The sequence below is a fragment of the Schistocerca nitens genome, chromosome 2, assembly GCF_023898315.1.
Source record: "Schistocerca nitens isolate TAMUIC-IGC-003100 chromosome 2, iqSchNite1.1, whole genome shotgun sequence".
NCBI lineage: Eukaryota > Metazoa > Arthropoda > Insecta > Orthoptera > Acrididae > Schistocerca > Schistocerca nitens.
In genome coordinates, this window is record NC_064615.1 from 615,480,286 (window position 1) to 615,507,697 (window position 27,412).

A 27,412-nucleotide genomic window follows, 5' to 3' on the forward strand; every position below is an offset into this window, starting at 1 on the left:
ATGCTCTCAAATCAGCACACACCCAGGCACTTATTATCAGTTTCTCTGTTTCACAAGTGGTAAATTATCTCGTATGTAGTAGGTAACTCCCGGCAAAACTTGAACTTTGTTTTATCACAAGTCTTATCTCACGAAAGTGCATTACAGTAATTTAGCATATGAGCGAGCAGAGCAAGTTCACATGTGAGTATTTGATGGATATTTTATGTTACAATAAAATTATAATTGCTGATATACATCTGTATATATAGTAGTTGAGGGGAACACTTCTCTGCCTAGTAGGTCTGTGCTTTGACATTTTCTCACAGACAGCAATGCCTCACATAAAAATTGTGTATCTTGCCTTTGCTCTTTTCGTATATGGTTTAGTGAAGCAAACTGAGGTAATACAGCACTTAGCTAATATATACTATGTTTTGAGAAAGCAACGTTCTGTTTTATAACAACTGAAATATATCAGTACTTTTATACAACCAGTAATTTTGTGCTTATATCCAATAATTTGGTAGTACTTTAGTAATGACTGTGTGTATTCCATTGTCATTAGTTTTTATCTACTTTTCGAAACTAACTTCACAAGAAAGTTTATACAGTTTATGAAACAATAGTAACTTCTATGGATTAATTATTTGCAATGTGTATCTCCTATCGTAATAAACTTGACATTAATTTTTTTCATAGGGTGCACCACGAATATACATAACAGTCGACACACCTCTGGGTCCCATAAGAGGTCGTCAACTTAATACCACAACTGGCAACCCTGTTTATACCTTCAAAGGAATTCCGTATGCTGAACCACCAGTTGGATCATTACGTTTTAAGGTGAGCAGAAATATTCTTTAAAATAGTTTAATATTTTGTGGATGTATAATGAAATGCTATTATAAAGTTGTGCAACGGCACTATTATAGTAGGTTACTGTTTTTTTGCAAGAAGTAAGTTAAATAAATGTCAATTTGGTAATGTTGTTTAATTTTTCTTTTCAAATGTTAGTTTAATGTATTGTCAAACAACTATGTTGCAACAAAATACCCATAATTAATTTTCATATATCATAATGTGTGTGAGGTGTGGTTATGTGAATGTGTATGTGAGTTGTCCACTTTAGAAGTAGGCCTTTCGGCTGAAAGCTCATTTGTTTAGCAGTCTTTTTGTTGTGCCTGTCTGTGACTCTGCATGGTGAGTAGTAGCGGTCGGTAAGCAGCAGCGGAACCCTCATGTAAAAAAGGTTACAATTATACAAACGTTTGAGGCCAATGGCTCCTTCTTCTGGCAGAAGGGGTGAAGGGTGAAGGGGTAGAAAGAGGGGTGAAGGAAAATGACTGGAGAGGTATAGGAAAAGGAGTAGTTTTCGAAAATTCACCCAGAATTGCAGGTCAGGGGAGATTCACTGGGCAGGATGGGAAGGAAAGACTTATTGTTGGGGACTGCACTGGACAAGATTTGAAAATGTTAGAGCTTAAAGGTGGAAGACAGGGTAATATGCAAGACAGAGATTACTGATACAAGATTGAGTAGACTGAAAAACTAAATTCATTGTATGTAACAGAGGTAGAAGTGGATGGCGAAAAACAGACAGGTAAGAAAATGAAAGATGTAGAAAACTAAAATTCAGTGAAGACAGGAGCAGTTACAACAAATAAATGCTAAGATTTATGAAGATAGCGTAAATTAAGGCGAGGCTGGTGGCAAGAACCAATGATATGTTGTAGCACAAGTTCACACCTGTAGAGGTCTGAGAAAGTGGTCTCTGTGGGAAGAATCCAAATAGTGCATGTGGTGAAACAGGCACCTATATCATAACTGTCATGTTGTAGAGCATGCCTGCAACAGGATATGTTGTGCTGCCGGTACAGACCCTCTGCCTATGACCATTCATTCTAGCTGATAATTTGGTGATAGTAATTATGGCAATGTAAAAGGCCAATCAGTGTATACACAATGCTGGCATATGATGTGTTGTTTCTCAGGTGGCTCTCTCATTGGTAGTACATGTTTTGACAATTACTGGGATGGTGTAGGTCGTGGTAGGAGGATACATGGATCAAGTCTTGCAATGGAAATGGTTACAGGGGTAGGGGTAATAGGGTAGGATGCTAGGTGCAGAAGGAACATAAGGTCCGACAAGAACATTGTGGAGATCGCGAGGGCGAAAAGCATCTATTCTAGGTGTGGTGGGGAGCATTGGAGCAGAATGGATCTGGTTTCAAGGCATCAGTTTAGGAAGTCATAGCTCTGTTGAAGTAGCTAATTAATATATTTCCAGACCTAGATAATATGAGTGACAAGTGCAGTGCACCAAAGTTGTCTTTTGGAGGGATCGGCAGTACCAGGACTGGATATGATGGCCCAGGAAATCTGCTTTTGAAATAGGCTGGTAGGGTAATTATGTCCAATGAAGGTGGAGGTGATAATGGTGGTGTATTATGTAAAGAGACTTCATCTGAAAAAAAAAAGTTTAGCTCAAATGTGAAGACTGTATAGGAGGAATCGTTTGACATGGAAAGGGTGGCAATTGTCAGAATATAAGTAGTGATGTTTGTATGAAAAATAATCAACTACTGGTGAAAAGAAGAATATGTAAGCTACCTGCTTGGTGTGTGGACACCTATTCTATTTACTGTAATTAGAGTTAGTTGGTGATTCTACTATAAATTTCCCTGTACATTTACTCCCATATATTTAATAGATGTGACTGTTCATAGCGTCATTGAACAGTAAATTTTTCTTCTTTCTATTATGTAGAATGTATTAAAATGGTTGATTGTAAATTTTTGGAACAGGTGTTAATCCTTTGCAGGTCTTCTTGCATTTACTATGCTTATCTACTATTTCAGCTTTCCGATAGGCAATGGCACCAACCACTACACAGTGTAGACAGAAACACTATAAAAATCTTGTAAGCATATTGGAGGGTAGGTTGTGCTGGGAAGTAAATGTTAAGAAAAAAATCAATATGCTGTACCATGAGTTAATTAGCATTGAAGTTAGTGTATCAGGTCGCTATCCATGCAAAGTCAAGTGGCTTGCCAGATACAGTTAGTGCCAGTTGTTCTCATGGTGTAGATAATAGCCCATAAGGTTGCTCAGCCCTTACCTGTGATTCAGTGTTTGATCCTTCCCATCTGTAATTCTTGCATCACTCTCCTCTTCAGATGTAGAAAACCAAACCTAAGAGCATTTGGTGACATCATCACTGGTGGGCTACTTGATTTGTGCACGCAACAGCATTACTGGCTAACTTTAGTGCTAATTAACTCAGAAATGGTGCAACATACCAAATTATTTTTTCCCTATTTTTTGCCTACGTAGATCAACACCTTCAACCCATTACATGCAGTCTCCCATCCTTCATCAAAGACACCAACCACTCTCTCGAACGCCTGGAATCCTTACCCAATCTGTTACCCCCGGAAACCATCCTTGTAACCATTGATTTGCATCAATGGTTCCTTATACACAAATATTCCGCACGTCCAGGGCCTCGCTGCGATGGAGCACTTCCTTTCACGCCGATCACCTGCCACCCTACCTAAAACCTCTTTCCTCATCACCTTAGCCAGCTTCATCCTGACCCACAACTTCTTCACTTTTGAAGGCCAGACATACCAACAATTAAAGGGAACAGCCATGGGTACCAGGATGGCCCCCTCGTACGCCAACCTATTCATGGGTCGCTTAGAGGAAGCCTTCTTGGTTACCCAGGCCTGCCAACCCAAAGTTTGGTACAGATTTATTGATGACATCTTCATGATCTGGACTCACAGTGAAGAAGAACTTCAGAATTTCCTCTCCAACCTCAACTCCTTTGGTTGCATTAGATTCACCTGGTCCTACTCCAAATCCCATGCCACTTTCCTTGATGTTGACCTCCACCTGTCCAATGGCCAGCTTCACACGTCCGTCCACATCAAACCCACCAACAAGCAACAGTACCTCCATTATGACAGCTGCCACCCATTCCACATCAAACGGTCCCTTCCCTACAGCCTAGGTCTTCGTGGCAAACGAATCTGCTCCAGTCCAGAATCCCTGAACCATTACACCAACAACCTGACAACAGCTTTCGAATCTCGCAACTACCCTCCTGACCTGGTACAGAAGCAAATAACCAGAGCCACTTGTTCATCCCCTCGAACCCAAAATCCCCCACAGAAGAACCACAAAAGTGCCCCACTTGTGACAGGATACTTTCCGGGACTGGACCAGACTCTGAATGTGGCTCTCCAGCAGGGATACGACTTCCTCAAATCCTGCCCTGAAATGAGATCCATCCTTCATGAAATCCTCCCCACTCCACCTAGAGTGTCTTTCCGCCGTGCACCTAACCTTCGTAACCTGTTAGTTCATCCCTATGAAATCCCCAAACCACCTTCCCTACCCTCTGGCTCCTATCCTTCTAACTGCCCCCGGCGTAAAACCTGTCCCATGCACCCTCCCACCACCACCTACTCCAGTCCCGTAACCCGGAAGGTGTACACGATCAAAGGCAGAGCCACATGTGAAAGCACCCACGTGATTTACCAACTGACCTGGCTACACTGTGATGCATTCTATGTGGGAATGACCAGCAACAAACTGTCCATTCACATGAATGGACACAGGCAGACAGTGTTTGTTGGTAATGAGGATCACCCTGTGGCTAAACATGCCTTGATGCACGGCCAGCACATCTTGGCACAGTGTTACACCATCCGGGTTATCTGGATACTTCCCACCAACACCAACCTATCCGAACTCTGGAGATGGGAACTTGCTCTTCAATATATCCTCTCTTCCCGTTACCCACCAGGCCTCAATCTCCGCTAATTTCAAGTTGCCGCCACTCATACCTCACCTGTCATTCAACATCATCTTTGCCTCTTCACTTCCGCCTCGACTGACATCTCTGCCCAAACTCTTTGCCTTTACAATTGTCTGCTTGTGTCTGTGTATGTGCGGATGGATATGTGTGTGTGTGCGAGTGTATACCTGTCCTTTTTTCCCCCTAAGGTAAGTCTTTCCGCTCCCGGGATTGGAATGACTCCTTACCCTCTCCCTTAAAACCCACATGCTTTCGTCTTTCCCTCTCCTTCCCGTCTTTCCCTCTCCTTCCCCTCTTTCCTGATGAGGCAACAGTTTGTTGCGAAAGCTAGAATTTTGTGTGTGTGTTTGTGTTTGTTTGTGTGTCTATCGACCTGCCAGCGCTTTCGTTCAGTAAGTCACATCATCTTTGTTTTTAGATATAAATTATTTTTTAACAATTATTTCTCAGCACATCTAACCTGCAACAACCTCACAAACTTTTCAGGTATATTTATAACAACCTTGTAAACATTTTCTAGTCAATAATGGTTCTATAACAATCTCCTGTGATGCATTGTAAGCTAATTTGGATTCCATTGATTTATTTTCATTAATAATATCATGCCTAATTCATTTGTTTGGAAATCCTCAACCCATTGACAAAAGTGATATGATCTTACATACTCTTATATTTTCTCATTAGATGACAATGAATAACTTTATAAAATATTTTACAGAAATCAATTAACACAGCATCAATCTGCACATTGATATGTACTACGTATGTGTGTTATGTACAAAGGTTGAGCTGGGTTTCATGTAATGTTTGTTTTTTAAATGAGTATGTTGATTTTGACAAAGTATTCCATTGGAATGTAGAATCACCTTAATATGTGATCATAAAACATGTCCAAATATCCTATAACTGACTGACTTCAATGATGTTGGCCTGTAATTGTGTGGATCTGTTTGATGACCCTTTATGAATAAATCAATGATGTGCGGTTTTTTTTATCTCTAGAAACCCATTATTCTGATAGTAATGTATTATATATTATCAATAGAACAGGATCAAGTTCTTTCATATTTCTGTATCCATCCCATCAACTACAGTCACTATTCTCCCTGTTATGCAACTGTAGATGATTTTCTTTCCTACGATCACATATTTCAATATCTGTCATCTTCATGTTGAAGTGATGATAAAAGTGAAGGAACATAATATAGTGTTTCTAACTGAAACAATTTTGGGAAGCTGAATTTGGTATTTAGGCCTTCCCTTTGTCATCCTACATTTTGATGCTAAGGTAAATACTGGACAGATGCCTTTGACTGTTTACTAATTTTGCCTAAGACCAAACTCTCCTAGGATTTTCTGAAAGAGGATAATATTTTACTTTTCAATTTGATGAATACTTCTAGAAAATCTCTCCTTGTTGCACATTTTTCTTCATTTAGTGTTTTGTTTCTATGAAAGCTGGTTACATTCAAATATATGGTAAAGCTTTCTTTTGTTACACAGCTACTTTCTAACAAAATTTCTGAACCACACCAGGTTCCTCCTATTGCTCACAAACCTGCCCAAGACAAATTTTACAATGCTTTTGAGGTTTTTCAGTTAACACGCAACCTTTCCATTATGTTATGATGTTGACTGTTCTAACACTCTTCTTACTATGGTGTAACACACAATCAGTGTTCAGATTTCAGTATTGAGTTTTGTGTGATTTCATTGTAGACTCTAAACAGAGCATGATCACATTAATAATTTGGTCATATAATACTGATCTCATTATATAATGGCCTTGTTATCATCATCAAGAGTGCCGAATTTTAATTCTGGTTTTTAAGTATGAAGAACGTGTAAATACCTTAATAAATGAAAGTGAATAATTCAGGTAGCAAAAGTTATTAAATAATCTTAACACATTTTCAGTTTGGTTTCTCTCTTCTGTATTTTGTCTGGAAAATAATCTTTTAAATGACAATGTGTTTAGTCTTCACAGTGATTACTTTACAATTTTATTACAAAATAAAAAAAAAATAAAAAAGTACACTCAAGTGTCTAATAACAACTGGAATTGCTCCTATACCAAAACTGGTATGAAAATACACATAGTTCACACAATGAACGCTTTTACAACCATCATTTCACTACAATTAACTGTAAAATTAATCATTACAAGCAAAACCAAAAGTAATTACATTTACATTATCAGTAAATAAATTATTTGATTTACTTTTCTGTAAATTTTGCATAAAAATGTAAGTTAAAAGATATATTACTACAAGTTATAGTCTTCTTTACATAGCTTTATTTTCAGTTAACAAGTTATCAAAATTACGTAATCCAAAATTTTACTTTTTCACTGTATTTACCACTATGCAGTAGTATTAACGGATACATATAAAGTACGTGACTAGATTACAACACACTGCTAACTTAATATGAAATCTGTTTATTTTTACACTCATATGGAAAAGCCATGCCTAGGTTTTTTATTATTTATGTTGACACAAGTGGTCTGTAAGAGTGTAAGGGTTTTACATTTATGTTTTCCTGCCATACATTAAGTGAATGAAAAGATTCAGCCTGTTACTAACCAAAATATCTAAGATGATCCTCCTACAAGTTCTCTGTTAAATTAATGGAGAAGGCATAGAGAATAATATCACTAAATTGCTGTTCACAACAACTGCCTTAATCTCTAAAGTCTCCCAGTCTACAGCTGATATGAAGAAATCTACTCCTAATTCTGTAACATGTTTGGGAAACTTAAGTGCAATTTGTTAAAAATTTTCTGTGACATGTCATGCCATTACAGTTCTTAAGGCAGAGGGTACATAAAAGCAACTGGTTATAAATGCAGTCCCTCATTAACACTTGTCCTCAACCAGCTTATTTTGTTATCAACATCTGCACTATTATGATTACATAGGTTTACTACCATTGTAGTGACTTGGTAAGACAGCCAAGCGATTCGGAGCTAGCCGAAAGGCACGCGTTTAAGCTCACGCAGACTGGCGTGAGGTCTGGAACAGGACAATGTCTTGAGATTTGCAAATAAAGTACGCAGATCTTTGAATACTTAACTTTAATCCATAATTGGAGAACATCGCTCTTGATGATACATAATTTATAATCTCAATATAAACTGGTAATGGCGCCTTGCTAGGTCGTAGCAAATGACGTAGCTGATGGCTATGCTAACTATCGTCTCGGCAAATGAGAGCGTATTTGTCAGTGAACCTTTCCTAGCAAAGTCGGCTGTACAACTGGGTCGAGTGCTAGGACGTCTCTCTAGACCTGCCGTGTTGCGGCGGTCGGTCTGCAATCACTGACAGTGGCAACACGCGGGTCCGACGTATACTACCGGACCGCGGCCAATTTAAAGGCTACCACCTAGCAAGTGTGGTGTCTGGTGGTGACACCACATTCCTCCCCCGCAAATCGGCGTACGGTTGTGTGATAAGGCTTCCGCCCGCCGTGGGGAGGATCCCATGATGACGTACGCGACGAGGTCGGGAGCCTAACAACAGGCGAGGCTGTGCCACCCGCACCCTGCCATTCGGTCCGAGGGGAGCTAGGAAACGCCTGAAAACATAGTCCAGGGTGCACGCCAGCATGCGGTGTATGCGCCCGCAAAGAGACAGGAGGGGCCGAAGATTCGACCTCCATTGGGGCGGGGCAGCCGACGGGCGAAGACGACATCTGGTCCAGAGTGGACAAGAGCTCCATATCGGAGGACAGCTGGGCACGGGAAGCGATCGGCGGCGCGTGACCCAGGGAGGCTCTTGGCGGCTGCAGCGAAGCGTCCACTGCGGGCGTCGCCGGCGGGAAAACAGGCGGCGGCGGCTGTGGCGGCGCGTCGCCATGGGGCAAAATGGAAGGCAGCGTCGGTAACACCTGGGGCTGAGGCGAGCCAGTAGATGGGTCCCCAGGGCGCTGACCGGACGGCACCGTCGCTGAAAGCAGACGGGGAGCGGCAGATCCCATGCGACGACGGAGGCGCAGCTGATTGAGATGCCGACGCACCTCACCAGAGGCCCCCAAAACCAAATACATAGCGCGGCCGAGGCAGCGAAGAATGCGCCCTGCGAGCCAACCCCGTGAACCTCGATAGTTGCGATAGTATACAACGTCGCCTGGAGCAAAAGCAGGTGGCTGCCGCTGCACAGGAACCTGATGCGGCGGATGTAGCAAAGACATCAAGGTTCGAAGAGGACGACCATGCAACAACTCAGCCGGTGAGCGACCATCTCGGGGCTGAGAGCGATACGAGGACAAGAAGAGCAATAACGCGTCCTCCCGAGAATGCGACTCTTTTAGCTTCAACATCTGTGACTTGAAAGTCCTGACCAGTTGTTCAGCGGCACCGTTTGACTGAGGCGAAAACGGCGCAGATGTCAGATGTTGAATACCATTGGCCTTGCAGAATGACTGAAATTCCGCGGACATGAATTGTGGGCCATTGTCGGAAACAATAGTCTGTGGAAGACCTTCAACGCAAAAGATAGCGGATAACGCTTGGATGGTGGCAGATGACGTCGTGGAAGACATCCGGACAACAAAAGAAAAATTACTGATTGAATCTACCACAACCAACCATCGAGCATTCCAGAATGGACCAGCAAAATCTATGTGTAAGCGTTGCCAAGGGGAAGTGGCTTTCGGCCATGCAAAGAATTTCCGCGGTGGTGCGGACTGTTGTTCGGCACACGCCATGCAAGAAGAGCACACATTCGTAATCGCAGCATCGATTCCGAACCAAGTACAGTGCTGACAAGCAAGTTGTTTCGTTCGCACTATACCCCAATGTCCTTGGTGGAGAAGTCGTAAGACAGAGGACTGTAACGAACGTGGGACCACGACCCTGGACTGATCATTATCAGAACGCAACAGCAAAACACCACGTCGAACAAAAAGTCTCTTCTTGTGAGCAAAAAATCGGCGAACCAACGGATCCTCGATCCGTGACTTTGACAAGGGCCATTGCGTAGCAACAAAACGCAAAACGGTAGCAAGGACAGGGTCGGCAGCTGTGGCTGTAGCTACACGACGAAAATCAATCGGAAACGATTCGACCACGTCATCGGTTTCCGAGTCAATGAACATGCAAGCAAGTTCGGAAGAATTGAATGCTCTATCCTCAGCAACAGGCAAACGGGACAACGCATCGGCGTTTCCGTGCTTAGCAGTGGACCGATACAAGATATCGTAGCAGTACTGCGAGAGGAAAATAGACCAGCGAATGAATTTCTGCGCTGTACGTGGAAGTACAGGCTTGTTCGGATGAAAAAGCGATGTCAAAGGTTTGTGGTCTGTGATGATGGTAAAGTGACGACCATACAAGAAATCATGAAACTTTGTAACACCAAATACGAGAGCCAAAGCTTCTTTCTCAATTTGTAAATAATTTCTTTGCGCAGACGAGAGCAATTTGGACGCAAAGGCAATAGGGCGATCATGCGATCCATCTTGGTGCGCAAGCACAGCACCGATCCCGAAATCCGATGCATCCACCATCAACAAAAGGGGCTTCTGGGGATCGAATGGCGTAAGGCAAGTATTGGAAAGAAACGCCGATTTCAACTGGCGAAAGGCGCGTTCGCATTCCGTCGTCCAGACGAACGGAACACCTTTACGGCGTAAGCGATGAAGCGGAGCTGAAACGGAAGAGGCGTGGCGCACATATCTGTTATAGTAATTGATTTTTCCCAGCACACTCTGTAGCTGCTTCAAATTCTGCGGCGAAGGCAAGTCTTGTATGGCACGGAGGTGCTCTGGACTGGGATGTATGCCTTGGGCATTGATTACATGTCCCAGATAGGGTAAGTCACGAGCAAAAAACACACATTTGTCCTTCCGCAAGCGAAGACCATTTTGTCGCAGGACCTGAAATAATGTTCTGAGATTGGCTAAATGTTATTCTTCCGTCTTTCCGGAGATCACAATATTGTCCAGATAGTTTGCTGCAGTAGGGACCGAGGCACAAACAGTTTGCAGATATTGCTGAAACAATGCAGGGGCGGATGCACACCCTAATGGCAGTCGTTTGAATCGATACAAACCAAGATGCGTGTTAACCACCAAGACGCGCTGGGATTCGTCTTCCACTGGTATTTGCAAGTACGCATCTGCGAGGTCCAACTTCGAAAAATATTTACCTGGGCACAGTTTGTCAAAAAGATCTTCTGGGCGGGGTAAAGGAAAAGTTGCAATCACTAGTTGTGGATTCACCGTAGCCTTGAAGTCCACACAAAGTCTCAATTTTCCGGAAGGTTTTGGCAATATTACTAAGGGTGAGGCCCAGGGAGAAGCCTGCACACGTTCAATCACACCTTGTGATTCCAAATCGTGTAAGGTTCTTGCGACCTCATCACGCAATGTGTGGGGAACATTGCGCGCTCGGAAAAATTTCGGTTGCACGTTTACTTTTAGTTCCAAATGGGCTTCATAGTTCTTAGTGCAACCAAGGCCCGGTGCAAAAATGTCTGCAAATTCTTCACATAGACGAGAAACACTGGCTGAAGGCACAGTCTGGTTCACAGATAGGACCTGATTGACTATAGACAAGTTAAACAACTGAAATAAATCTAAACCAAACAAGTTCACTGCAGAAGAAGAACGAAGTACGTAAAATGACACAAGTTTTGTTTGTCCCTTGTATGTTACAAGAAGGCTGCACTGTCCTAACACAGGGATATTCTGACCGGAATAACTATTTAACTTAACATTTGCGGCACGCAACGGAGGTGTGCCCAGTTGTTTGTACGTGTCTTTATTGATTAGTGAAACTGCAGCTCTGGTATCGAGCTGGAATGGGGCCACGTTGCCATTAATGTGTTAGAGAGAGTGGCACTGGGCGGAGTGGAATGAACTGCATGAATGCCCATGGGCGAAGGTTCACGAGCCTCAGTATTATTGGTTCGATTCCGGCGCGAAGCAAAGGGCCTGGAATGGTTGGGAGTGTCCGATCTGAGCTTTTTCTGGCAAACACTCTGAACATGTCCTTTTTTATTACAGAAAAAGCAAATAGCTTGGCGTGACGGGCAATTGTCACGCGAATGTCTAGTTGCACACCGCAGACATGATTTTAGCACTGCATTTGCTTGCTTGCACGGCACACGTAGCGGAGAGCTTGGCGGTAGCTGCGCGGACAGGCGCCAAGGCTGTTTACTGTTCCGTGCAGCGCGCCCGGCGGACCGGTTAATGTGACACACAGCTGGGGAAGGTTCAAATGATTCCTGAGCAAAGTCAAGTGTGTCTTGCCTATCCAATATGTCTATCACTTGTTGAAGGGAGGGATTGACTAGTTTCAAAATCTGTTCCCTTATACGAACATCAGAAACGTTCTGTGCAATTGCATCACGCACCATAGTATCTGAATAAGGGAGTCCACATTCACACTCAAAAGCACAATCCTTAGTAAGGCCTTGCAAAGTTGCAACCCACTCCCGATTAGTTTGACCGGCCATACGTTTTGTACGAAAGAACGTATACCATTTGGCAACTACATTGACTGATTCCTTGAAATATGCATCTAATGCAGACAAAATTTCGTCGTAGGACAGAGTTGCTACGTCGCGTCGGGGAAACAATTTCACTATCACTCGGTACGTCTGGACGCTTACACACGAATGCAAAAAAGGCTGCCGCTCAATACCTTGAATTCTGTAGGCGGCGAGATGGAATCCAAATTGGCGTGACCACTCCATCCAGCTTTCCAGTGCCGCATCAAAAGGACGAAAAGGTGGTGCAACTGCATGTTGTGGCTGCGGGAGTGGTGGAGCGGTGGCGGCCGCATCGTTTTGCATTGCACGTTGACCCTGGACGAGCTGTCCAAGCCCTTGGACAATAAGGCCTGCGTCTGCTGATTCTGCAAGCGATAAAATTCGGACAGTACATCTGGAGATTGTGGCGAAGCCATTACACAAGTAATTTAAGCAAGTATAAAGAAGAAGACCGTTTTTACACTCGTCGCCAAACTGTAGTGACTTGGCAAGACAGCCAAGCCACTCGGAGGTAGCCGAAAGGCACGCGTTTAAGCTCACGCAGACTGGTGTGAGGTCTGGAACAGGACAATGTCTTGAGAATTGCAAATAAAGTACGAAGATCTTGGAATACTTAACTTTAATCCATAATTGGAGAACATTGCTCTTGATGATACATAATTTATAATCTCAATATAAACTGGTAATGGCGCCTTGCTAGGTCGTAGCAAATGACGTAGCTGAAGGCTATGCTAACTATTGTCTCGGCAAATGAGAGCGTGTTTGTCAGTGAACCTTTCCTAGCAAAGTCGGCTGTACAACTGGGTCGAGTGCTAGGACGTCTCTCTAGACCTGCCGTGTGGCGGCGCTCGGTCTGCAATCACTGACAGCGGCGACACGCGGGTCCGACGTATACTACCGGACCGCGGCCGATTTAAAGGCTACCACCTAGCAAGTGTGGTGTCTGGCAGTGACACCACAACCATATTATTCACAGTTGTAAACAGACATGAACCATCATCATACAGTGTATCTTAACAATATGTAAGCATTCAAAATCAAAATCTGATTTGCCATTAATTTGTGGTTTCAGCTTGCTTTCTGTTACTAGCAATATGTGAACGTCTTTACTATTTGTAAGCAAGACAAATTCTGGAATCTTTCCATGGATTCTCATGCAGTAATTTAATATTATATTAACATTTTCTTTCACCTGTCTACAAGATTAGATACTACTCTTTGTAAGTAATAGATCATAGATTCTGACATATTTGGCAGTCCTTTAAAGTGGTATCTGTACTCTAAAATACCCACCTGTGGATGACACACATACCCTGCTGACATAGTTAATCCTTTCTGGTGGTGGTGGTGGTTAGTGTTTAACGTCCCGTCGACAACGAGGTCATTAGAGACGGAGCGCAAGCTCGGGTTAGGGAAGGATTGGGAAGGAAATAGGCCATGCCCTTTCAAAGGAACCATCCTGGCATTTGCCTGAAACGATTTAGGGAAATCACGGAAAACCTAAATCAGGATGGCCGGAGACGGGATTGAACCGTCGTCCTCCCAAATGCGAGTCCAGTGTGCTAAATCCTTTCTGCATATGGTGCATGCCTGATGTATTAAGGAGGGACCAACAATTATTCACTTTATAACTGAGGTTTATTTTGATATCCAAAATGATCACAGAATTGTATGACTCTCTAGTTTCAGCCATCCACTTCACACTAAACCAAAGAAAATGAATTGTTTCTGGGAGTAATTTTGCAGATTCCATCCTATTTGCAAGGCTAGCTGTCTCCACCAGTTCAGTAAGCTGCCTGTAAGAAATGGTGGTATTCTCTGAACACAGGTAGCAGATGTCATTCAGGCTCTCATGGCTGATTATTTTCCAGTGGCTAAGCCAAGTGTAGTTAGTAGAGCCACTGGAAGCTCCTCCTCTGTACCTCACATCAGACCACTAAATTTTCATCCTGAGTGGACACTGGTCTTCCTACACAACCTACACGTTATTTCTCCAAGTGATTCCATCACCTGTCTAACATTGGAGCTGTTAATGGTCAGAAAACCCACACTCTGCACTTGTTCAGAATTTTCACTGATGTTGGTCACTGTCCCAACTGTAAGGCAATCTGTGGTGACTCATATGCATACATACCAATGACCATACCTCAAAGCAGTTTTAAGGCATATAGAGCAGTAGTGCAATGCGTACCTCCTCTCCATAGATTTTTGAGCCTGTCACTCTTAGCTCTTCTTCCTTAGCTCAGTGAGAACTGGCCACATCAAATGAGTCATAAATCATTGAGAAATCATGTATCACAGACAATCTTAGTCCCAACAGCACGTTCAAGTTTTCACTGAAAGTGATCAGTCTTCACCTTGATAGGAGCAGTACCTATCCATCTACATGAGAAATATAATACTAACCCATGAAACCAACAGACACAACCTAAGTACCCCTGCTACGCTCCTCCTGGCTATAAATTCACAAAAAAAACCTCACTACTCCTGTGACAATCGATAAAACACTTTAAAAAAAAACTACCTTACAATAATAAAAACACACCTAATATTCATTTTTTTCTTTTTTTGCAGAAGCATGAAAGATAAAGACTAAAGCAAACATTGTGTACAAAATAGAGACTATAATTGCTAGTGATTACTCATGCTGCAACAACTGGAGCATTGTTTACTTTTTATGATACTATTTCCAATGGCTATAAAATTCAAAATGAATCAGAAAACAGTTGAATGCTGAAGTGATTTTTAACTACAGAAATGAAGTCTATTCATTTAATACAAATGGCCATAACATAAGCAAACAGAAAGAAATTAGTAAACACTATGAAACAGATAAATAGACAAATATTAATTGCTTCTTCACAGAAGAGTCTAAGAAAAGTAGTGAAGGAAATGCTGTGTACAGACTAGGTACTACTGCTACATGTGGCTGTTACAATCTTAATAACTGAACACTGCTTTGCATGTAATGAAACTGACAATGTTTCACCTTTAGAAACAATAGTTAGGTTGCTTCTGTAAAAACGCCAAGGGTATAATGCTTTTTATAATGGAATGTATGACTTTTCATGTGAGAACTAAGAAGTTAATTTATCAGAAAGTAAAAACTGCATTATATGAATATTCAGATCATCAACTAAGGCCTTTCTTTTTGATCGTCATTATCTAAATGTCTCAGAGTTACCTTCTGTATCAGCGAAATCATAGTTATACCTACTCAGTGACTTAATTTTCAGTATAAATAGGGATGAAGAGTGTAATCCATTAATCTCATTATCGTTTTGATGTAATACTTACAGATTATAAACTCTCCCTCTGAAGAATGTAATTTGCTAATAGTTTGCTTATATTTTATGGCATGTGGTAATACTACCATACACTATGTTATTAATGTGAGCATTATCAAGGAATGGATAAAATAGAGGAATAGTAAATATTACTAGATGAAGTGCTCAGTGCATATAAATATCAGAAATTAAAGTAACTGAAGTGGCTGAGTTGGTGGAAGTGGGGATGGGGTATAGATGTGTGAAATTGAATAAAAAGTTCAGTACACCGAAATAAATGTAATACTTTGAAATTTATTAATACTTTTCATTTCAGTTATAAATGAAAAATGAGATACAGAAACTAAACTTTCTCTGCATTTGTTTGAAAATCACTCTTCAAGTTATATTTATTTGAAGAGAAACATGGCGTAAATATTAATTATATTTTTGAAGAAACAAACATTATCAAATATTTCACATAGTCAGTAACATGTTCTTGCTAAGATATTGAACCAGTGAAATAATCAGTGCATGATTTTATTCTGACTGAATTAATAGATAACTCATTACAATGTTAAGTATCTGTACAGATTATGACAACACATCTCTTTGTACATTTTCATTACTGAAGTTGGCTTTCCCTGCACGTATTTGGTATCACTGTATACACAGAATGTGAGAGGTTCTTTCTCCATCCATACTGCAATACTTAGGAAAAATTCCTTAAAACTCATCTGGTACACCAAACGCAAACACAGCATACCTGACCTCGATAATGTATATTATGGCACTTGTTGTCAAAATGTGTTCATCTAAAAGTTTTTAATAAATGTTTATCTAATAGGAATCGCCAATACCAACAATTATAGATGGAAGAGAGAATTCTGAGTGTGATTTCAACATTTAGGCATTGATTTGTTCACCAAGGTCTACCCTAATGTTTTTAAAAATATTAAACTTTTGAAAGCGATAGTATAATACTCTCCTCATTAATAAATGGTACAGAATGAGACTATTATTGATAAGATTATTGTCAAATAGTTTGCTTGTCTGCATAACTATTGAAGCACCTAGCTTATTTGCTGTTCACTGAAATAAGAAATTTCCTAGTTTCCCCTCAACCTCCTGACATGGTTTGCTCTCATCCTGGAATATGAGTTCTCCTAACCCCTTCTAACCTTCCACAGTCTTTCCTTCTTTCCTCCCTTAGAAAGGCAGTGATCATTTCAAATGCTAAGAATAAATTTTCATCTTCTATGTGTGCCTATTGGTAGTACTACAATTTTTCCTCCTGAAGGTTTGCCTATCTCTTCATAATTTTACTGTTTTCCCCAAGTGAAATTTCATTTTGATATATTTTTGTGTATTTTTGTAATGACGTGTCCACTTTTACATGATAATAATGCAATTTTTATTCATTAAAAATTCACAGACACATCATTTCCTGTGAAACAAACACTTGTCTCTCAATTATAATAACTAAATAATAATATGTTTTAGAAGAACTGTACAGTTAGCAGTTGCATAACAATGTGATTGTAAATTTACCGTGATTTGCAGCCACCAGTACCTGTGTCTTCTTGGACAGAAGAAAAAGATGCTCTGCAAACACCAAACCGATGCATACAGATGGATGGTTTGGGAAACATAAAGGGAGATGAAGACTGTCTCTACCTGAATGTCTTTAGCCCAGAGGTAATTTCACAAGAGATTTTCTAATCGATGTAGTTACTGTCAACTTAGCAAAAATTAGTCTAATGGACTGATCCAAATGTTGCAAATCTTTAAAGATAGAAATGAACTAACAGATGAAATAAACACAGAAACACAATATTTATGTACTCAGTATTATGATGCATAAGAGAGAGCACAGAAAAAGAGATACATCCAGTTTTCTTCTGTTGTTTTCTCTTTCTCTATAGTTATATATAGTTACTAGTTCATTAGCACAATAACTGTATCTCACACCTAAACGCTGTTTCACCGTCAGTGATTTACTAAGTGGAAAATACTTTTTCAAGTGACATTTCATCTACTAGACAGAAACAGAGCTAAGTGGAACCACAGCAATTACACAGTTCATCCACAAAGTTTACTGTCTGTTGGACCAGAAGATGTAGACTGCAGGTATATTTTTGGACCTTACAAGAGCATTTGTTTCGGTAAACCATAGGGTATTTCTTAAAAAGCTAAAATCTTATAGTATTGGGGATCAAGCTATGAATCTTCTAACCACATACCTACTGCATCATAAGCAAAGCACTAAATTGTCATACAAACTAGGTAATAAAATTATGGACTCCCAGTCCACCAGTGAACTTGTATTACAAGGTGTACCACAGGGCTCAATCCTTGGACCCTTTCCCTTCCTTATATATATTAATGACATTGCACAACCCATTAACTCCCATATTGTAAGCTATGCAGATGACACGTCAATCTTATTCTATGGGGGTGAATATAATGTTCTAGAATCTGTTGCTACTAGTGGTGTAACAGAAGTAACAAAATACTACAATGATCAGGGACTCTAGGTGAATGTCACCAAATCTCAACCACTGACATTTAAAACAGGCAGTTCTCACCACAACAATATGAATAGTGTGTGTAATATCTCTGCAACAGAAAATAGCAACTGTAAATTCCTGGGTGTGTATGTTGATGAAAATTTGTGGTGGACATACCACATTAATTTCGTATGCGGAAAAGTCAGTAGTGCCATATATCTCCTCAGCCACCTTGCAAAGATACTTCCTAGCCAAGCACGGAAATTAGTATATTATGGAACACTTTACACCTTTCTCAATTACGGAAGTGAACTATAGGGCTGTGCAGCTGATGTACTTTTAAAAAGAATACTACTACTACAGTAAAGAGCAATAAGACATTTACATGGAATGGGACATAAAGATTCATGTCGTGAAGTGCTTGTGCAGTACAAACATCTGACAATATATTCCCTGTACAACTTCAAAATAGTCATATTTTTTATAAGTTGACCAACAGAAGCTATCCAGGGCAGTGATGTACATGATCACAACACTAGAACAAAGTGTAAAGTGTAACTATTTCTGTTTTTGGTATAACAAGCTACCAAACGCTCTAAGAAGATACACAGAACATGTTTTTAAAACAAAATTAAAATGTTTTTTAATAGAAAAATGTTTATATTCTTTCAACAAATTTTGTAATGATTGTAACATGAGGCATTAGCAGATCAGTTGTAATGTGATAAACGTAAAAAATAGACATAAGAAGCAACAGCTACAGAATATAGTGTATTTTATAAGTGTAAATATAACCATGGTATTAAGTGTGATGTTTGCAAAAGCCATTATTACGATAGCTCCACCAAAAGGAAAATGTAAATAAATAAAAAAAAGAAACTACATATGTTTCATGTTTTACTACCTCTCACTAAAGTTCATAACATCTCAGCAAGTATGATCTTAATATGAAAATCATTTCACATACATACTTCATATGTGTCTACAAAACCTATAATATTATAGGATACAAAGAGAAAGGATGATGAAATATATAAAAACTAAATGAAAGACACTACTACATAATAAATTCAACGGTTTGTTATTTGCTGAAGTAAAGCTTGTGTCAGTATAAAGTAGCATACCAAAAATAAACACTATCCTTACAGTTATACACTGGATTTTCATTTTCTTTTTTCTGATTGCTCTTCATTCACAATTCTGATATAGTTGGATATTAAAAACTGAAGTACAGAGCCTAAATATTTAATAATGTGTGATTGTTATTAAATTGGAGTTGCCATCTGATACAAGTGTCCCAAGACCAGTTCTGGTCCTGATACATGTTGGCTGCTTCAGAACTGGCTATGCTCAGCAATGTTATTTAGATTATTATATTGATCATGGAATAGTGGTAGTATCCATACAGTATCGTCTTGGAGCTTTAGGTAAGAAAATTGACAACACAAGAAGAATCTTGACTGTTAAAAGTAATTATTTACAAATGATAATTCACTTATTAAATATAATATTACGACTAGATTGATTGATTTTTAATTGGTCTTGTTTGTTTACATTATGCACAGAGTGTCTGTTTTGAATTTAGGACAAGTATATAAGGGGCATGAAATTGTCGTCTTCACAGTAGAGATGGGCAAACCGAAACACGCAACTGTTTCGAAACAAATGAAACAGTACAATGTAATGTTTCGGTACGCTGTTTCGAAACAGTTTGTGTTTTGTAATCTAATAAACCTAGACATTTTATCATCTTGAATGTCTACTGTATAGGTATGTCCATATAAACACAAATGAGGTGCGAGAGCGCTAATCATATCGCAGAAAGTATGAAACTATCACTTAGGCGTCTTGGCAGTTTCGTATTTCATGCAGCAAATGCGCTGCTTTCGTGTCGTGTGACTTTCATACTTGGCTGAGGACAGCCATAGCTGAAGACAGAAGAACCACCACGAACGGAACTGGAGGTGGGAGCGAACTGCAGAAACAACGGATATGTAACTGGGATTCCCACATTCCGCTAGTATGGGAATATACCCATCCTGCTAATTCCCATGCACATAAAGGGAATCATTGTGGATAATAGGCACAGTGACTACAGACTCACAAATAATGCCAAATGATTCGAATAAATAACAAAGTACAACAGAAAAAATTTTTGTCTTTCAAAGTGTTTCGAACCGTTACTATAAATTCACCATGCTTCCCAGCCCTTCCCGTTCACCATTACACTATCAGTGATATGTCAAACAGATTGCTTGCAAATATACCAACATTAAATTTATGTATATGTATAATAACTGTCACTCTACGCCTTTTTTTATTCAAAATGTTCTAGGTTTACTTGCGTTTCTTAATATAATTACTGTACCTGAACAGAGAAAGGTATGTTGTAAAAAAAAGTGTAATTTAACTGAATGATTTTCACATTTTATTATTTTGAATGTGAATAGTAAGCGTTGTTTTATTGTTTGGTTAATGTTTATAAAGCAAATGTTACGCCATTTCGGAATAGGACAGTCATCTAGAAACGAAGCTTTGTTTTCGGATATCTTAAGCTTCATGCTATTGCTTGTCGAAACGATTTCGACACTCTTGAAAGTGTTTCACAAAGTGGTATGTTGTGTTTCAGTACCTGTGCCGAGCCCGAATCTCGTCAGACACAGAGCGGAATGAAACATTACTGTTTCGATACAATGAGTCCGTTCCAAGCACAGGTGGACTGAAACAGCCTTATTTTGAAACAACGATACAGTTTCTGTGTCTGGCTCGAGACCGATCTGGTCCGGATATCCGAGACAGGGGCGGAATGAAACACCACTGTTTCGAAACAGTGAACCACAGCCGTTCCGAAACATTGAAACAGTTCCACGTATCGATACACTGTATCGAAACATAGAAACAGTGGCCAAGTCTACTTCACAGTATGTCATCTGAATCCACCGCGACAACGTCAATTATCTCTGACGAGCTGCCAGAAACAGTAAGTACATTTCTGTATAATGGACACTTCGTACAAACTTGCAAGAATTGCCGTTTGTGGAAGACTCCAAAATGCCTTAGATATCTATGAATTGGAGCTACCACAAACTGTACGAGAATATTGCAGTTTCGTTATTCAAAATTTAATTACATGCTAAATTCATATAGACTGCCAGAATGCTACATATTTGATAAAAGTGAAAATGTTCCGATGATTAATGAAATAGTTACTGATGCAATAGAAGCTTGTTCAAAAATTAGAGCGGGTATTCCACTTACGTGGCAAACACTCGGTTTGGTTACAATGTCTTTCTTTGATACTACTACATTCTGGCAAAGTAGATTTAAAATTAAAGTATATTTTTATGAAATTACTTATAAAGAATTTGTATATACTATCTGTGAAAATTGCTTATACAAATTAACTGATTCATGGCAAAACCCGCTACTACAACCGCTTATAAATGGAATGAGAATTAATATGTTTACGAACGCACCATATTTTTCATATGGTGTAACTTGTCCGCCTCATCTTAAACAGTATAGCCATTGGTGCATGTTTTGTGCAAACAGTCCATTATTCAGAAGTGTACGTTGTGGTGGCGCGTTAAGTGCGGTATCTGATTCAGATGAAGACGATCCTGATTTGAATGATATCTTTCTTGCAGAATGGTAATGGAGAATTTGCTGGAAGCAGTGCAGACCATCTTCATTCTTTTGGAGGCAGAAATCCCCACACCGTCCGTGAAGGCGATGATATACTTAATGACGAGATTACATTGCAAGCTGGCACAGGGAGATGGACTCTTAGGCAAATACATGTTTACAATTTTGAACTATTTGACTCAATTCGAAAGTTCTTCATTAGTCTCGTCCTTTGGTTTCCAGAGCTTCTCCGAATATCTGAGATCTCTGAACGACAAGTCAACTTACCCCAGTATTTAAAAATATTTAGCCTTAAAATTTCAGTGTAAAATAGTAAATTAGCAATAATGATAGTTGTGTTGCATGTTTTTTTTTCTCTCAATTAATATTTGGGTCTTCAATTTACATACTACAATACATTCAAGTGATTACAGGACACACTTAGAAGTAACAATAGCATTACTCATTCTTTACACATATACTCCTCTAGACTACAAAAATCTTTTTTTGTTAAACAGTTCTTTAGAAGTTTGTGGAACATGCTTTTACTTGTACTGTCCTGTACACTACACTCCTAAGAAAATACATTATCAATTTCACTATTAAGTATCAAGGATCTCTATCAACAGCTAAAAGTTCTGTGTGGTACACATATCTGCTAGTTTGTTTCTTGTGTCATATGAATGATAATCTACATCTTCATCAAGCAATTAATTGCCCTCGATTAGTTGACTTATTGTTGTTAAAAGTCCTATGAAAATGTCAGTATTTTTAGATTATGAAAGACAATTCTGCAAGAATCTGTTGGTTCTTTATACAAGACAGTCCTAATGGCCTTTTTCAACACAAAATTCATTTGGTATTATTGCTGCTGGCGTTTCCTAAAATAGTAATTCCATTTTGTCAGTATGGTTCAAACAGCATGGTACACTGTTCGTAGAAGTTGTTTGTCAACATAGTGAGCAAGCTATTTCATAAAAAATATCACACTGTTAAAAAACACAGCATATCTATGTAAGTTTCCTTGTCTCTATTTGTGAACACTATGAACATTCTTTAAAATGATGTTATATTCCTTTTTACAGTTACTTACAAGAAAGTAAATCACCATGAATACTGCTTTTTCCAGATTTATAATAAATTCATTCTGTATGAGCCATTATACTTTGTTACTTGATATGAACATGCTTCTTTAAAGTGTTTCTTCTAGATTCACTAATGTCACGGGTCAGCATTCCATAGTCTTTGATCTTTATGACTGACATCACCAGTTTTATAAGAAGGTTGAAGTCAAGTAAGCCTAGTGGAAATTCTTGAGGTACATTGCACTTAATATGCCAAATTCAGATCTGCATCCAAATTCTCTTTTGCACATACTGACATATGGTTTTACCCATTGTGCTGGATGTCCATGTATGTTGTAGCTTTCAAGTTTTTCAGTTAGTGCTGTATTGTGATAGTGTCAAGAGATTTAGACCAATCCAGAAACATAGCAGATACAGAGTTTGTATTGCCTAATGCATGTATAACAGGTTTTGTTAGGCTGGAGATAGTAGTTGCTGTATATTTCCCTTTATGGGAACCATGTTCTGGAATCAGAATACTATGTTCCTCTGGGAGCATCACATGCATTGAGCATCTCTTTTGTTTATGAGTAACCAGTGGTTAAAGACACCAGTCTGCAGTTATTCACATTGTCCTTGTCACCTTTCTTATGTTATTGTTACTTTTTCTAGAATTACTTCTTTTCTAAGTGACCAGTTTACTATATCCAAAAGAGATTATTTCTTCATTTATGCACTTTATGAAATAATTTGATACTTCATTATCTTTTGCAGACTTCTTGGGTTTCAATCTATGAATTCTTTTTATGAGTTCTGGTTACATCATTGGTTCCAGGAAAATTAAGTGGGATGGTTGTCAAAGTGTTCTAGACTGCTTTGATCCTTGGTGACATCTTTTCCCCTTTAAATTTTTACAGAATTCTATAAAACTGTTGTTGAGTACATTAGCAATTTCCATTCCATCTGTAATTATGCTGTTCTCACTTCTCATTAAAGTAATAACAGTAATAATAATAATAATAATAATAATAATAATAATAATAATAATAATAATGGTGGTTTTGTGGAAGTCTACATGAAAATGGTGCATTAGTGCATTAAGAAACACATTACACTTCTCATTCGTGCCCTGTATTTGTGTTTTCCCTGTCGAATATTCTTTCATCTCAGTTATATAAAATATTGGTGTTTTGTTGATTAATAATCCTGAGTTCTCTATTGCATAGTTTTATTCTGTTTTCGACCTCTTGTTTTTATAGCTATAAAATTTTAAATGAAGAAAACTTGCTGAAAGAAGAATAGAAAACATTCATAGGAAAATTGACATAGAGACATAATTTCTGCACATGCACCAGCAGGAGGCATGCCTCCTGGCGAGATGTGCACTTCATTTTTCAGTTCAGTCTTTTTTGCTGATACGTAATGTATAGTTATTTCTCTGTAGGTCATGATCCACAAATGTCCAGTACTCATTTGTGTGCTGGAGACTTCTAAAGTTCATCTGAGTTAAAGTACTATGTGCTCTAATATGTTATCTATGCTTTCTTAGTTACAATCCACAGCTGTATTGAAACAAGCCTCTTGGATTTGCAGTAATGATAAGCAGCCATAAACTCTAGATATCAATATTTTGACACATCATGCCATTTCCAGCCATAAACTCTACATGTCGGTATTTTGATGCATCACGCCATTTTTTTTCCTCAGCAACATGCTACTGATAGCTAACACACCACAACAATTATATTAGTTGTAGTGAATTTTTTGAATGAATTTGTCCTATGACTTACAGTTCAAAGTAGGAGTATGTGAAACAAGAGGTCACATGCCCCTTGTCAAGAGGAGGAGGACGAGGGAGAAGGAGATTAGTGTTTAATGTCCCATCAGCAACAAGGTCATTACAGAGAGAGCACAAATTCAGAGTAGAGAAGGACTAAAAAAAACAAAAAAAAATGGCCGTGCTCTTTCAAAGGAACAATCCCAGTGTTTTCTTTGAGTTACAAAAAATCGCAAACAACTTAAATCTGGATGGCAAGACACAAGTTTGAACTGACGTCCTCCCAGATGCAAGTCCAGTGGGCTTACCACTGCATTACCTCACTCGGTTCTTTCAACAGAAGATACTCAATATTTTAATAGTAAACACTTTAATCTCACATTCAGAGGCACAGTTGCTGTAGTTAGACAGCCTTCTTACAGTTATGACCAGGTGTGCAGCTATTTCTATATCACATGATGATTGGAAAGTGGTTGCATTTTAGATGATTGACAAGTAATGTAGATTTCCAGCATGCCATCATTAGAAAAACTATTGGCCCACGATGGATTACTTCATATCAGAGAGTCAGTGTGTTGAGTCAGTGATATAAATGTTTATTCAAACATGATGAGTATGTTCCACTCTTGCATATGTGCTAACCATTTACCACCCAACATACTGGCTTAATTTCACTCTTGTGTTCATGCACTGTCTGATTCATGTTCTGTGTTCTTGTGTGTCTGATATTTGCAAATAAAATTTTGTTCAATAAGATAATTTGTTTTGGTGCTACTATTCCCCTCATCTATTGCCTATTGCAAGGGGACAGAAGTTACCACACATCAGTAGCACACCTCAGTAGATTAGTGACAATACTTTTGGAGCATGTATGTCCTAAAGATCAGTAAAGTATTAATATTTTAGATCATACTAACAATTTGTTATGTTGCTAAAATTGATCTGTTTTATGTAACTGAAGAACAATACATCCATATTCAAGTTGTGCATTTCTTTCTTTTTTCAGAAATTACATCATACTCCTCTTCCCTCCCCTCCCCCCTTACAATCTCTCTCTTTCTCAAATTAGAAAAGTAAAATATAGCACATCGGAGAATCTTCCTTCCTAATATCAACAACCTTTAAACTAATAAAAATAGTACATTCATGCTGTCTAATCATTTATTACTTTTGCAGATAATTAAAACTTTACTTTTATTCAAATTGCAATTTTTTGTCTATTACAAATTATATACAACAGAGTATCTGCAAAGAAATTTTTGTTTTCAAATGACATGTCTTCTGTTCCATGCTGAAAGAATTTTTGTTGAATACAGGATTCATGAGCACAGGTGACTCTCTCCTTCCTGGAAATCTTGGAATGAAAGATCAGGTTCTTGCACTGAAGTGGATAAAGCAAAACATTAGAGGATTTGGTGGTAATCCAGATGAAGTTACTATTTCTGGTCAGAGTTCAGGAGGATCTGCAGTACATTACCACTTGCTGTCACCATTATCAAAAGGTATAGCAGTAAAATTTAAGATTTGAAAATCATATAATATAATGTAATAGATTGTGGAGCAGCATACTGAGTCAACCAAACAGATAATTTATGACATGCACATCAACAATACCATCATTTCTTAAGGTGCAAAAAAGCTTGTTGTGTTACTCATTGCAATTACAGCCCCACTTCATGAGAAACTCAGAAAACTAATTTACTCACTCCTTTGGCAGAAAATAATCTGAAGTATTCTGGGATTTAAAAAGAAATATGATTCAATTCTTATTTAAAAAGCTATAAGATATTTCCATTCTAAATGTGTTGAAAAGTGATGCTACATACCAAAACATCAACACAAGTCCAATAAACATGGGTCAAGAAATGCAATCATCCTATCTGAAATCTGAATCTTAATTCATAGGAGAAGATGAACATAATGTCCACTTATGATATTTTTCCATAGTGGTGTTCATTGTTAAATTCATCCATGACAATGCCTCCCTCTATGATTTTTACTTCTCTTAGCACTAGAAAATCAGAGATTTTGTGATGGCTTTGCACTGCACTATTTTCAAAGGGCAAAAAACTCCAGAATTGAAATGTAAGAATGCAAAGTGATTACAAATATCACTAATTTCCAATTGAAATTGTATGAGATTGTACTGAACAACAGACATATTTAAAAGGAATTTTATCAGCCACCGAAATCTCAATTACCACTGAAATATTGGTATTTTCAAGATGATGTCCCTGCATTATTCATTGTGTAGTCTCATAATGTGGAACAGTTTTCAGATGCAAAGTCCATACCCCTTCACCATGTTTCAAAATTAGTAATAGAAAGTAATAATAAATTGTTTTTATACATAAACTTGTTTTGTAACTCCTGTTAGTTAGTAGAAACTTCTCTATTATAGTTTTTCTCTGCTGTTTACTTTTTTACTCATGGGAAGGTAGAAGACATTTACAGCATATTTCAGAAACAAATGAATGGCAGTAAATCTCATTACAGTATGATAATGAGGGATGTAAATGCAAAATAAAGTAAATATTAATAATTTGAGTGAAATGCATAAATGACCAGTGTCATATTAGTAATAATATTTAACATTGCAGGAGCAAATCATTGTGACAGAAATTAACAAAGCCAAAAACAATTTCATGTCAAGCAAAGATCTTAAGTTGACATAATGTACTTATTTTCTCCTTTCTTTGTGTTGAATAAACAATTTTTGTGTGCTAACAGGTCTTTCCAAATGAGCTATAGCACAGAGTGGATCTGCACTTAGTCCTTGGGCATTTACTACAAATGCTACTGACAGAACATTCCGTTATGCATCATATTTGGGATTTATTGGAGAGACCACTTCAGAACTTATGGAGT

The 27,412-nt window shown here is 38.7% G+C and overlaps 1 protein-coding gene across 1 annotated transcript; it reads left to right on the plus strand.

Annotated features, from left to right (window-relative positions):
• LOC126235204 (esterase FE4-like) lies at positions 1-27,412 on the plus strand. Its single transcript, XM_049943933.1, has 7 exons — positions 1-59; positions 168-183; positions 682-825; positions 17,133-17,267; positions 19,356-19,506; positions 25,861-26,046; positions 27,275-27,412. Exons 1-7 carry the CDS (start codon positions 1-3, stop codon positions 27,286-27,288), a joined length of 705 nt encoding a protein of 234 aa, XP_049799890.1. The 3' UTR covers positions 27,289-27,412.